Source organism: Papio anubis, chromosome 9 (genome assembly GCF_008728515.1).
Source record: "Papio anubis isolate 15944 chromosome 9, Panubis1.0, whole genome shotgun sequence".
NCBI lineage: Eukaryota > Metazoa > Chordata > Mammalia > Primates > Cercopithecidae > Papio > Papio anubis.
In genome coordinates this window covers 106452691-106467247 of record NC_044984.1, presented here as the reverse complement: position 1 = coordinate 106467247, position 14557 = coordinate 106452691, and the positions used below count along the sequence as shown (strand labels likewise).

The following is a 14557-nucleotide window of genomic DNA, read 5'->3' as shown; positions in this document are numbered from 1 at the left end:
GATTTTTATTTATTTTTTTAGACGGAGTCTCACTTTGTCTCCCAGGCTGGAGTGCAATGGCACAATCTCGGCTCACTGCAAGCTCCACCTCCCGGGTTCACGCTATTCTCCTGCCTCAGCCTCCAGAGTAGCTGGGACTACAGGCGCCCGCCACCACGCCCAGCTAATTTTTTATATTTTCAGTAGAGATGGGGTTTCACTGTGTTAGCCAGGATGGTCTCGATCTCCTGACCTTGTGATCCACCCACCTCAGCCTCCCAAAGTGCTGGGATTATAGGCATGAGCCACCACTCCCGGCCAAGAAATGCTGAAGATCAAGGCTGCAGGATGCTCCCTACTGAATGGGAAAACTGTCCTTGGTTCCACATAGGCTGTAGACACAACCTTTCTGCCAGCAACTGTTCCTGCAAGGAACCTTAGCTCAACTGAACATACTGTCACGTGGTTCCTTGAAGGGGTACAGCACTGATTTCAGTTGCATTATAAAAGATTGAGTGGTGCTTTTGACTATTAGTTTATGTCAACACTTGAAAACATGGTGAGCCCGTTTGTTTGTTTGTTTGTTTGTTTTAGATGGAGTTTCACTCTCTGACCCAGGCTGGAACGCAATGGTACGATCTCGGCTCACTACAACCTCCGCCTCCCAAGTTCAAGCAATTTTCCTGCCTCAGCCTTCCAAGTAGCTGGGATTACAGGCACGCGTCCCATGCCCAGCTAATTTTTGTATTTTTAGTAGAGACGGGGTTTCACCATGTTGGCCGGGCTGGTCTCGAACTCCTGACCCCATGATCCACCCGCCTCAGCCTCCCAAAGTGCTAGGATTACAGGTGTCAGCCACTGCACCTGACTGGATTTTTAAATTGGTGAATTAATATACTCTTTCAACGTTGGCCAGTTTTGGCCAGGTGCCATAGCTCACGCCTGTGATCTCAGCACTTGGGAAAGCCAAGGGAAGATCACTTGAGGCCAAGAGTTCGAGACTAGCCTGGGCAACATAGCAAGACCCCAACTCTATGAAAAACAAAAATAAATAAAATTAGCCAGGCATAGTGGCCTATACCTGTAGTCCCACCTATGCAGGTAGATCATTTGAGCCCGGGAATTTGAGGCTGCAGTGAGTTATGATCATGCCACTGCATGCTAGCCTGGGTGACAGAGTGAGACTCTGTCTCTTAAAAAAGGTTTTTAATTTAAAAAAAAAGAAAAATGACAGGGCATGGTGGCTCACGCCTGTAATCCCAGCACTGTGAGAGGTCAAGGCAGTTGGATCACCCAAGGTCAGGAGTTCAAGATCACCCTGACCAACATGGCAAAATCCCATCTCTACTAAAAATACAAAAAAAATTAGCCAGGCATGGTGGAGCACACCTGTAATCCCAGCTACTTGGGAAGCTGAGGAAGGAGAATCGCTTGAACCTGGGAGGTGGAGGTTGCAGTGAGCCAAGATCGCACCACCACACTCCAGCCTCCATGACAGGAGCAAGACTCCATCTCAAAAAAAAGACAAAAAAACTTTGGGCTGAGTACAGTGGCTCATGCCTGTAATCCTAGTACTTTGGGAGGCTGAGGCAGGAGGATCACTTGAGCCCAGGAGTTCAAGACCAACCTGTGCAACACAGCAAGACCCTGTCTCTATTTTTGGGGGTTTTTTTTTGAGACGTAGACTCACCCTGTCATCCAGGCTGGAATGCAGTGGCGCGACCTCGGCTCACTGCAACCTCTGCCTCCCGGGTTCAAGTGATTCTCGTGCTTCAGCCTCCTAAGTAGCATGCACCTCCACATCCAGCTAATTGTTGTATTTTTTTTTTTTTTTTTGAGACGGAGTCTCGCGCTGTGTCACCCAGGCTGGAGTGCAGTGGTGCGATCTCGGCTCACTGCAAGCTCCGCCTCCCAGGTTCACGCCATTCTCCTGCCTCAGCCTCCGAGTAGCTGGGACTACAGGCGCCCGCCACCACGCCCGGCTAGTTTTTTGTATTTTTAGTAGAGACAGGGTTTCACCATGTTAGCCAGGATGGTCTCGATCTCCTGACCTCGTGATCCACCCGCCTCGGCCTCCCAAAGTGCTGGGATTACAGGCTTGAGCCACCGCGCCCGGCCCAATTGTTGTATTTTTAATAGGGACAAGGTTTCACCGTGTTGGCCAGGCTGGTCTCAAACTCCTGACCTCAAGTGATTTGCCCACCTCAGCCTCCCAAAGTGCTGGGATTATAGGCGTGAGCCACCCCGCCCAGCCAACCCTGTCTCTATTTAAAAAAAAAAAAAAAACCTTCTGCCAGTTTTATCTCAACTAGCAAGCAAATGATACTCTATTCTCTCTCATCAAATGCTGAGGAATTTCTTAGGTTAAGTAGCATGTTATCCAAGTGTTTAAGAATTTAAAATGAGGCTGGGTGTGGTGGCTCACGCCTGTAATCCCAGCACTTTGGGAGGCTGAGATGGGTAGATCACAAGGTCAGGAGTTTGAGACCAGCCTGGCCAACATGATGAAATCCCATCTCTACTAAAAAAACAAAAATTAGCCGGGTGTGGTGGCGGACGCCTGTAATCCCAGCTACTCGGGAGATCAAGGCAGGAGAATTGCTTGAACCTGGGAGGCAGAGTTTGCAGTGAGCTGAGATTGCACCACTGCACTCCAGCCTGGGCAACAGAACAAGACTCTGTCTCGAAAAAAAAAAAAAAAAAAAAAACCAAAGAATTTAAAATGAAATGACAGCTTGCAAGGCAGGCTGTGTGCTAAAGAGGTTATCCCATACTGGCAACTCCAGGGCTGGCTTCATATTCAGTGAGGCTGCCAATAACTAAACCCCAGCAGAAATGATAGACTCAGTTCCAAAGGGAAAGACTTTGGGAGTCTCAACATACACAAGGGAGTTCCAACAGCCAGGTAGCCGAATCAGGCAGCAGTCACAAAGTCAAGGCCTCAAATAGGCTTTGAGAAACAGTATGCATGTGAGCTCGTGGAGAACTAACACTCAACCAGACTGGCTTTCTGCTCTGCATGTGGGTCTGCAATCTCCGTAGGACTGGGACCACAGTAACTCACTCCATGGAGCAACAAGACTAACCTCATGCTTCTTTAACAGTCTCTTCTCCAACTTCTTGTTACATTTGCAGGTCACCTAGCATAAGAAGTGAGAATCAATAAATTGGCTTTGTGACAATATGCTCATTTGCTATTGCACAATAGCAAACAAAATACATTTATGAACAACAGCAAGTGTAACACATGTATAAACATTTGGGTACTTGGTGGCTCACCTGACAGTGTTCTGCAGCCATGTGAGTCTCCATGTCAGATTTGGGAAATGGTTCCTTGCAGATAGGACACATACCAATGTTCCTTTGACAGTGGATCTCATGGATGGTAAAGTTAAACACAGGAATTTCTTTTTTGCTACAGAAATAGAACAAAGAAAAAGGCAAGCATTACTGACTAATCTATGCCTTTTCTTGCACAGTGGCATCACATGGAAATCTGTCCTGTCCAATCTTTAGTCTCCATTATTTATCTTTAGTGAATACCTAGCCTACAAACTCATGATTATTACCATTCCTGCTTTTCAAGAACTAAATCCTGGCCGGGCGCGGTGGCTCACACCTGTAATCCCAGCACTCCTGAGAGCAGGAGCCAGGCCTTACTTGAATCCACCTAAGTCGGCTGTTAGAGACCAGCCTGTGTGGTGGCAGGCCTCCCGTCTCTACTAAAAATACAAAAATTAGCCAGGCATGAGTGGCACAGTACTACTGTCCCAGCTGGCAGGAGGCTGAGGCAGGAGAATCACTTGAACCTGGGGAGGCAGAAGTTACTGTAAAAAAAAAAAAAAAAAAAGAAGAACTGGCCAGAGGCAGTGAGGCTCCTGCCTGTAATCCCAGCACTTTGAGGGGCCGGGAGGCCGGATCACACCTGAGGTCGGGAGTTCAAGACCAACCTGATAAATACTGCAGAAACCCTGTCTCTACTAAAAATACAAATTAGCCAGAGTGTAGGCCGCTGCCTGTCCTCAGCAGCCTCAGGAGGCTAGAGGCAGGAGGCTCAGCAAGACGGGGGAGAGGCGGAGGTTGCAGTGAGCCTGAATCGTGCCATTGCACTCCAGCCTGGGCAACAGGAGTGAAACTCTGTCTCAAAAAAACAAAATAAAACTAAACTAAATCCTGTCCAGGTGCAGTGGCTCACACCTGTAATCCCAGCACATTGAGAGGCTGAGGCGGGTGGATCACTAGAAGTTAGGAGTTCAAGACCAGCCTAGCCAACATGGTGAAACCTGCTTCCTACAAAAATACTCAAAAATTAATGGGGTGTAGTGGCAGGCACCTGCCAACCCCAACCTACTTGGGCAGCTAGGCAGGAGAATCACTTGAACCCAGAATGAGGAGGTTGCAGAGAGTTGAGATTGTGCCACTGCACTCCCAGCCTGGGCAACAGCAGGGTCCACGTATCAGAAAGAACTGAAATCCTGAAGGGTTGAGTTCTTCCTGGCCAGCATTCCTGGAGTTACCAGTGCTATGCACTACTACCTCTAAAAGCTCAGCCTTACTTTCTCAAAGTCAGAGCTGATCACAACATGAAGTCAGATGCCAAAAAGAGTGGAGCTAGGCTATTCCAAAACCATCCATGTCCCAAAGCAGAGTGATACGCTCCAGGATTATTTTAAAACAGAAAACAAACCAAAACAACAATAAAAACAAGTGAAAAAATACCCTACCACTGATTTTCCCTCAGTTTTAAGTAGTTAAATTTCATTGGCTTTTATTCCATGAAAAGTCAAATCAAAAGGAGAAGATGCCAGCTTTGGGATAGTCAAAGGGGAAGGGGAAATTGTTTCCTGTATGCCTCACATGCCTTTCAAAGCAGGCTGGATGCTTCCTGACTACAGGAACATGTTCTCTGGCTGGGTTGGTAGAAACTTCACTTCAAAGCTGCACAAAAATCAAATCCTGAACCCTTTCCTCCACCAGTCTGGTCTCTCCACTTAATTTTCCCATTCTCACTTAGTTTAGTGGTCCAAAGAACATATCTAAGCTACACAAATTAAGGAAGTAAAGTGATAATCTTACATGAAAGAATAAGACTATTTAAACATGAAAAGATTAGACACACACTCGAACTAAAGGTACATTCTATTCAAAGGCCTTACTTTTACTTATTTGGATAGGACCATTGTAAAATTCCAATTTGACCAGCTAAAGACATTAAAGAAGGTACCTATAACAATAATTCAGAAAAATAAAATACGGAACAGGATCAATACAGATAGTCATAAAACACATTATTTAAGATCATATTTTGCCTCTGAAGCTGAATACTAGAAGAACTCTCTCCCACACTAAATAATAAATAGTTTATTTCTCTTTTAATAACCTTTAATATTCAGACATTGTCTAAAAAACATTTCGAAGTAGAATAAATGATGTGCCTCCAGCTTATAGTCATTCTTCCAAACTGAAAGACCAAGACACCAAGGCAGTGCAAATTCATTTTCATCCAATGGTGGAATTATCAAGCTGGGGACCCCAAGGCAGCTCTCAAAGCGGCACTGGAAGGTGCAGAACAATCAACCGTGAGAGATGGGAAGAAAACTCAAATGGATAAAGAGGTAAATTACTGACAGATTTAACTTCCCATATTTCTCTCAAATTTCTAACTTTCTAAGGAAACTACTCATTTTGAATTAATTTAGTTAAAATAATAAATCCCAACTTTTTAAAGATGTTGTGAAACTAATACTTTAATACATTACTGGTGGTAGAATAAACTGTCTAAAAACAGTCTGAAAATGCATTTCTAGGACCATAAAATTATATACTCTGTAACACAATAATCCTCCTCTTGGGATTATGTATGAATATTTTCATTAGAGTATCATAGAATGGTAAAAAATGAAAGTCATTAAAAATACCTAAGCAAGAAAGGAATATCTAAGTTACATATAGTACACCAACAAAGTGAAAGAAGCAATGTTATATTGTGATTGCAAATCATGTATGTACAAATGCCATTAAAATTAAAGCCAGCAATTACTGCTTAGGGTGTAGAAAACCTGGGTTCCTTTTTCATAATTTCGGCAATAATTTTATTTTAATGGCAAATATGGAGACACTAAATGTCTAGCATTTACTTTACAAGGCTGTTCAGGATAACTTGTCGACATACTACATACACAAGGCCCCTAAAACTTTAGAATTAAAACAAAAAATATTAAGGACCACACCATCATAATATGAAAAAGCAAGAATCGAAAGCAGCTGTCAGGTAAGACCACAAAGCATTTACTATTCCACATATTCACCTCTTAGGAAATGCTAAAATAAGATATTTGCAACAATTATATAAAATAGTTGCCTGCTGTTTTTTTCTTTTAAAATTTAACTGCCAACATATTCCTACCAAACATTCCAACCAGATGAAGTACTAATATGCTTTCTTCCTACCTTCAGATAAAATGAAGATGTTTTAAGTGAGATAAATGGGCACACAATTCCGTATCCAGATAAAACTGCTAAAAGTCTCAAGGGCTAGCAAATTAGAGGTGAAATTTCATTTAGATATAAATAGCTGAAAGGCAAACCAAAGCTTCCAGGAAAATTCCCAAGAGCTTTCCAAACACTAAACACAAACAACCAGAAATTAATTCTTTACAGGTTTAGTCAGCCTTCTATGCTAATTTGCTTTTTTCTTTAATTTCTTTGGCTTTGAATAGCCTTGTTTTTCACTAGCTTTCCATTAACTCACCCTTTAACTCTCTTAGCATAGTTATTTATATATTGTCCTAGGCTTGAGATTCCTCCTAATTGGAGTGGACTGATAAAACAGGTGTATCTTAACTAACGCTAAAAACCAGTGTGTCTGTTTTCTTATGTTTCAGTAGCTATACATATAAAATTCAAAAAAACCTAAAACAGCTTATGAAATGGTAGAAAGTGATAGTGTCATAGCAGAAATACCCTACAATATGGCAAGACACCTTCAATGAGATGAAATCTTAATTCCAAGTAGGTAAAGAATATTGTAACCAGCTCTTGCTCTAATTATATCCTAATTCTGCCAAAGTTAGGCTGAGAAGAAAGAAAAAGACAACAACGACAACAAAAATGTTATTTGACTCAAATATTCTACCAATGAGTCAAACTATTTTCGTTATTCCACATCTCTTTCTACCACAGTTTGCTAAGGTAAACATAGCACATTGTGAAAGAAGTACCCAGTGAAGGAAAATAAAGTAATAAACATAGCAGACAGTTCTGCTTTGCTTTTTTTGTCAGCTTACAGTAAGAGCACTTGTATAGCACCAAGATACCAAGTTAAGTTCTTAGGAAATCCCCAACAGGAACCAGCTGATTACTAACTTTACAACTAGTTTCATTTCATCAGGAAAAAGATGCTCTTTCTTGTAATTCATGTGGATTATAAACACCAAAATAAAAAGCTTAACATTCAAGACTGTGTCAGTCTTCACTAAGAGTTTTTAAATCAGGAAATGGTAGTGATTAAGCTTGACTGTCCTCATTCCACTAACATTTCTTAGATTTAATGTCTTACCAGTTGTCACACAGTCGAGTTTCCTGGTCATCTAGAAATTCAGCCATCTTTAGCTCTTCCTGAAAACCACAAAGGAAGACATGAACTTTCTCTTTCATTTCTGCTTTCAAGATGACATGCAAAAAACAAAATAAAAAACTAGTATACAGAAAATGTTACCCAAACCTGCATGTTAAAGCATTTTATTCAATATCCAGCCCCTTGAGATTTTCTTATTTTATTAATTTTAAATAATTTTATTGGATAAGGGACTTTTAAAAAATAAAAATAATAAAATAAAATACTTTTACTAGGCTGGGGACAGTGGCTCATGCCTATAATCTCATGCCTATAATCAGTACTTTGGGAGGCCGAGGCGGGCGGATCACTTGAGCCCAGGAGTTCAAGACCAACCTGGCCACAACCTGGGGAAACCCCACGTCTACAAAAAATACAAAAAAAAAAAAAATTACCCAGGCATGGTGATGTGTGCCTGTAGTCCCAGCTACTCAAGAGGCTGAGGCAGGAGGAATGCGCAAGAGGAATGCTTAAGCCCAGGAGTTCAAGGCTGCGGAGAGCCATGATCATGCCACTGCACTCCAGCCTGGGTGACAGAGTGAGACCCTTTCTCAAAAATAATAATAATATCCTGGCCAGGTGCGGTGGCTCACACCTGTAATCCCAGCACTTAGGGAGGCCGAGGCAGGCAGATCACAAGGTCAGGAGATCAAGACCATCCTAGCCAACATGGTGAAACCCCATCTCTACTAAAAATACAAAAATTAGCTGGGCGAGGTGGCGCGTGCCTGTAATCCCAACTACTCTCGAGGCTGAGGCAGGAGAATCGCTTTAACCAGGGAGTAAGAAGTTGCAGTGAGTGGAGTTCGTGCCACTGCACTCCAGCCTGGCGACAGAGTGAGACTCTGTCTCAAAACTAAATAAATAAATAAAAATAAAATAAAATAACATCCCTCAGAGATTTCATCCAATTACCCTAAAAGCATCATAAATAACAATAGTAAAATTATCAAATACAGGAAATTAACACTAATACAATACTAGTAACTAATCTATAGAATTTATTCAAATTTCACCAACAAGCCAGGCACAGCGGCTCATGCCTGTAATCCCAGAACTTTGGGAGGCTAAGCTGGGAGGATCGCTTGAACCCAGGAGTTTAAGATCAGCCTGGGCAATATGGTGAAACCCCTTCTCTACAAACAATTTAAAAATTAGCCAGACGTGGTGGCGCACACCTGTGGTCCCAGCCACTCAGAAGGCTGAGATGGGAAGATCACTTAAGCCCAGGAGGTCAAGGCTGCAGTGAGCAGTGATTGTATCACCGCACCCTAGCCTGGGTGACAGAGTGAGACCCTGTCTCAAAAAAAAAAAATCACCATCCCACCCTTTTTCTGGTCCAGCATTCAATCTAGGATCACACATTGCATTTAGCAGTTACTTGTACTTAATTTCCTTTGATCTGGGAGAGTTCTTCAGTCTTTCCTTCTCTTTCATGACCTTGTTAAGCATACTGGCTTCTTTTTTTTTTTTTTTTTAAACAGAGTCTCGCTCTGTTGCCTAGGCTGGAGTGCAGTGGTGTGATCTCGGCTCACTGCAACCTCCACCGCAGCCCCCCGAGTAGCTGGGACCACAGGTATGTGCCACCATGCCCAGCTAATTTTTGTTTTTTCAGTAGAGACGGGGTTTCACCATGTTGAGCAGGATGGTCTTGAACTCCTGACCTCAGATAATCCACCAGCCTTGGCCTCCCAAAGTGCTAGGATTACAGGTGTGAGCCACCATGCCCAGCCAGCTATTTTATATAATGTCCTTCAATTTGGGTTTGTCTGATATTTTCTCATGATTAAATTCAGGTTACACATTTTTGGCAAGAACACCATAGAAATCATGTTATGCTCGTCTCAGTGCATTATATCAGAAGGTACATGATGTCAACAGTCTTATTTTACTATTGATGTAAACCATGATCACATAGTTGATATGGTGTCTGCCAAATTTCTTCACTATAAAGTTTCTCCTGCTTTTTAAACAAGATGTCAATGCAGAAAGCAAAGCACTGGCAATTTTACTACCATTGTTTAGTTTAGATTATTCCTTTCCATGATACAAAAATGGTCTTAAATCCTGCCCCCAATAGGGTTCTTTTTTTTTTTTTTTTTTTTTTGAGACGGAGTCTCGCGCTGTGTCACCCAGGCTGGAGTGCAGTGGCGCGATCTCGGCTCACTGCAAGCTCCGCCTCCCAGGTTCACGCCATTCTCCTGCCTCAGCCTCCCGAGTAGCTGGGACTACAGGCGCCCGCCACCACGCCCGGCTAGTTTTTTTTTTGTATTTTTAGTAGAGACGGGGTTTCACCATGTTAGCCAGGATGGTCTCGATCTCCTGACCTCATGATCCACCCGCCTCGGCCTCCCAAAGTGCTGGGATTACAGGCTTGAGCCACCGCGCCCGGCCTCAATAGGGTTCTTTAATGGTTTTGGCATTATCAAGTGAGTTGCCACTTTTCAAAACACGTATTTAGTCATTTGTTCAACAAGCTTAATTAGGACAATACTTTGGGGCTGGGCCGGGTGGCTCACGCCTGTAACCCCAGCACTTTGGGAGGCCGAGGTGGGCGGATCACTTGAGGTCAGGAGTTCGAGACCAGCCTGGCCAACGTGGCGCAACACCTCTCTACTAAAAATGCAAAAATTAACCGGGTGCCTGTAGTCCCAGCTACTAGGGAGGCTGAAGCAGAACTGCTTGAACCCGGGAGGTGGAGGTTGCAGTAAGCCAGGATCGCACCACTGCACTCCAGCCTGGGCAAAAGAGTGAGACTCTGTCTCGAAAAAATAAAAACTAAAAAAAAAAGGACAATACTGTAGGCCAGGTGCAGTGTCTCACACCTGTAATCCCAGCGCTCTGGAAGGCTGAGGTGGGTAGATCACTTAAGCTCAGGAATCGAAGGCCAGCCAGGAAACATAGTAAGACCTTGTCTCTATAAAAAATAAGCAGCTGGTGTGGTGGCTCACCCCTATAATCCCAGCACTTTGGGAGACCGAGACGGGCGGATCACAAGGTCAGGAGATCGAGACCATCCTGGCTAACACGGTGAAACCCGCTCTCTACTAAAAAATACAAAAAATTAGCCGGACGTGGTGGCGGGCGCCTGTGGTCCCAGCTACTCGGGAGGCTGAGGCAGGAGAATGGCATGAACCCGGGAGGCAGAGCTTGCAGTGAGCTGAGATCACGCCACTGCCCTCCAGCCTGGGCAACAGAGCGAGACTCTGTCTCAAAAAAAAAAGGCAAAAAATTAGGTGGGTGTGGTGGCACATGCCTGTAATCTCAGCTACTTGGGAGGCTGGGGTGGGAGGATGATGTAGTCCCCAGCTACTTGGGAGGCTTGAGCCCAGGAGGTCAAGGATACAGTGAGTGAGTTGTGATCACACCACTGCACTCCAGCCTGGGTGACAAAGTGAGACCCTGTCTCAAAGAAAAAGAAGACCATACTGTGTGCCACTGTGCCCTGGCACTAAAAATACTTTACAAAATAAGGAAATATAGTATCTGATAAAGCGATTTAGTGGTAGAGAAAAACAATAAGCAAAAAAATACATATAACTTAAGGTGAGTATTGTGATGGAAAAGTATACAGACAAATAAATGGGGGTGGAGTAGAGGCAAATCTACTTTAGGTAGATAAGAGTGATCAGGGAAGAACTTTCTGGGCAGACGACATATAAACTAAGAAATGAAGTACAAGAGCCAACCATGAAAAGACAAAGATGGAGGATGGGAATGGGGGAAAATCCATCCAGGCAGTGGGAAGGGCAAAAGGCCTAAAAGCAATGAAAGAGAAAGTAAAGGCAGACCTGGAAAAGCATAATAAAAAAGGGGAATGACTCACGGTCTTGTCATATAAGATAGAAAGAATATTGGATTAGATTCCAAGCTCAATGGTAAACACTGAAGGGCTTTAAACTAGGGAATGACATAATTCAAGATACCCACTCTGGGCTGGGCGCGGCAGTCACGCCTGTAATCCCAGCACTTTGGGAGGGCGAGGTGGGCGGATCACTGGAGGTCTGGGGTTCGAGACCAGCCTGGCCAACATGGCAAAACCAAGTCTCTACTAAAAATACAAAAATTAGCTGGGCGTGGTGACAGGCGCCTGTATGCCAGCTACTCAGGAGGCTGAGGCAAGAGAATCACTTAAACCCAGGAGGCAGAGGTTGCATTGAGCTGAGATCTCGCCACTGCACTCCAACCTGAACAACAGAAGGTGATTCCATCTCAAAAAAAAAAAAAAAAAGATATTCACTCTCACGAAATGGCAACTAAGGAGGGCTGTCCGACTGATTTCAGGTGTGCTCTATTCCAGACCACTAAATGGCCAACTCTAAGGCCAGAGCTCAGATGTGGCAGGTGCTTGCTTTTCTAGATGCAAGGAGACTGGGGGTGGCCTGCAGGGTCCCCCTCTGGGGGTCAAGTTCTGGCTGGTTCTGCCAGATTTAACCTCTCTGGGCCTCAGATTCTTCAGGCAGAAGACTGACAATACTTCAAAGGATCAAGGAAACGAGCGAATGCACGGAAGAGTCGAGGCACAGAAAAAAGTCTTCAAGCTTATAAGGAGCCCGTTGGGCGTCGGCTAGATCTCTCTGGTCCGCAGAGGGGACCGTCCCTCTGCCCGAGGCAGCGTAGCTTCCACTGCCGGGTCCAGATACCCCAAGGTAGTTTCCAATCGCCCCCTTCCCCAGCAAGGTCGGTGATGGGGAGTGAAGAAGTAAGCGGCTTCTCAAATAATAGCAGTTGCCAAACGCTTACCGGGAAAATCTTTTAATCCCGACTACAATCCTAAGAGGTGAAAGTCTTGGTCCCCACTTTAGAGGCTGCGAAAGCGGAAGGCCACCTGAGTTTTCCGCAGCACCAGCGGGTCGGAGTGAGGGCTCGGACTCGGGTCCTTCGGCCTCGAGGCCGCATTAGGCCACTCGCGACCCCCCAGGCCGGCAGCTCGAGGCTCGGGCTCTAGGCCCAGGCCGGCACTGAGCCCAGCTCCGCCCGGGACGCGGTGGCCACAGAGGCGCTGCGGACGACGCCCGCTTCCCGGCTCCCCAGACCAACCTAGGCCGCGAAGGGGGCGGCGTCGCCGGGGGCTGCCAAGGCGCCGGTTCCCTGAGGAGAAAGCGCGGCCTCCTCCAGTCGCCAGAGATGCCGCCGCGCGGGCATCCTCTCCTCACAGCCGCTACCCCGGGCCCAGAGACCCCACGCCCACACACCCCTCCCTTGGGATGCCGGACCCTTCCTAAACTGGAGGCCTCAGGGAATCTCCAGCCGCGTGCCGCCGCTACACCTCACCAGGGACGAGAGGAGAAACGTTGAGTTGACACACTAGCTGCAGACACGGAGCCTCCTCTGTCAGACCCCGCACTGAACAACGGCCCTCAGAGCTGCCTCACCACTTCCGCCCATCGCGGAGGAGCGCTCCCATTGGCCAGGGGCTGCTCCAGCTGTCGACCCATTGGATAACACCGTTGTCGCTCCCAGGGCCCCGCCTTCTGCGCGTCGATTGGCTCCCCGGAGGCCCACGGGGGCGTGTCCCTGGAAGCCCTGGCCCCTGCACATCTGGAACCAGAGGCACGGAGCTGAGCTGTGAGCCTGTTGCTGAGTTTAACAACTGTCCCCGACACAGGCTAATAATATTTGCATGAATAATTCTGTACAAACATTACTAATATGCCTAAAATATTGAGATAATTAATGGTATTTGTTCTTTTCTCATGAGCCATTAATACTTATTAGTCATTCTTGTTGCTATGATAATGCCCTTGTGCAAGACTTCTGCAGGGCTGTGACCATATTTGAGCACTTTACTTTTTTGCAGTGGAAGAGTGAACCTGAGATGCAGGTTTGAGAGCTAGTTTCTCCACTTGCTGCCTGAATGGATTCCCTGAGCTGCTCTTACCTCGTGTATAATAAAGGAGAGAATAATTATGTAAGTATAATTACCAAGCACATATTACAAACAATACAGCCATTTAAAATTATGATTCCATTGCAGATTATAATTGCAAAATATGGAGGGCAAGGCGGGTGGATCTCTTGAGCTCAGGAATTAGAGACCAGCCTGGGCAATATAGTGAAACCATATCTCTACAAAAAAAATACAAAAATTAGCCAGGCGTGGTGGCACGCACCTGTAGTTCCACCTCCTGGGGAGGCTGAGGTGGAAGGATCCCTCGAGTCTAGGAGGCAGAGGCTGGAGTGAGCCCTGATCATGCCACTGCACTCCAGCCTGGGGGAACAGAGCAAGACCCTGTCTCAAATATAATATAATATATATAATATAATATAATATAATATAATATAATATAATATAATATAATAGCAAAATGTTCATAAGCTAGTACTAAGCAAGAAAAGCATCTAATGGGCTGGGCGCGGTGGCTCACGCCTGTAATCCCAACACTTTGGGAGGCCGAGGCTGGTGGATCACCTGAGGTCAGGAGTTCCAGATCAGCCTGGCCAACATGGTGAAACCTCGTCTCTACTAAAAATACAAAAATTAGCTGGCCGTGGTGGCAGGCGCCTATAATCCCAGCTACTTGGGAGGCTGAGACAGGAGAATCCCTTCAACCCAGGAGGTAGAGGTTGCAGTGAGCTGAGATTGAGCCACTGCACTCCAGCCTGGGCGACAAAATCAAAACTCCGTCTCACAGCAATATTTATAACAAAATAAAATATTTAGTTTAAATATGCAGTATAATTTGTGCGATTCCAAACATATAAAGTTCAAAACCAGGGAAAACTAACCTAAAGTGCGAGAGAAGTAAGTAACTGGTTCCATTCAGAGGGTATATAGCCTGCAAGGGGATATGAGAAAGATTTTCTAGAAATATTTATATCTTGATCTGCAAAGTGATTAACACAGATGTATTAATTAGTAAATAGTTATTAAGCTACACACCTATGTCTTAAGCACTTTACATTGTATGTTAAAACTTACTGGAGTTCAAAAGAAAGCACAATCATTAAAGATTAAAAAAC

General features: G+C 45.0%; 1 protein-coding gene across 3 annotated transcripts in view; it reads right to left on the bottom strand.

Annotated features, from left to right (window-relative positions):
* Positions 1-12986, bottom strand: part of TRAFD1 (TRAF-type zinc finger domain containing 1) — a 28456-nt gene extending 15470 nt beyond the window's left edge. The window contains exons 1-4 of one of the 3 annotated variants that reach the window (XM_031650777.1): positions 12869-12986; positions 7538-7596; positions 3259-3394; positions 3066-3119 (exon numbers count right to left, since the gene is read on the bottom strand). In XM_031650777.1, coding sequence (XP_031506637.1) covers positions 3066-3119; positions 3259-3394; positions 7538-7584 — 237 coding nt within the window. In that variant the 5' untranslated portion in view covers positions 7585-7596; positions 12869-12986. Of the gene's footprint in view, positions 1-3065; positions 3120-3258; positions 3395-7537; positions 7597-12337 lie in introns of all 3 variants that reach the window. The other 2 variants (XM_031650779.1, XM_031650778.1) reach the window with 2 other exon arrangements.
* Between the last annotated feature and the right edge of the window lie 1571 nt (positions 12987-14557).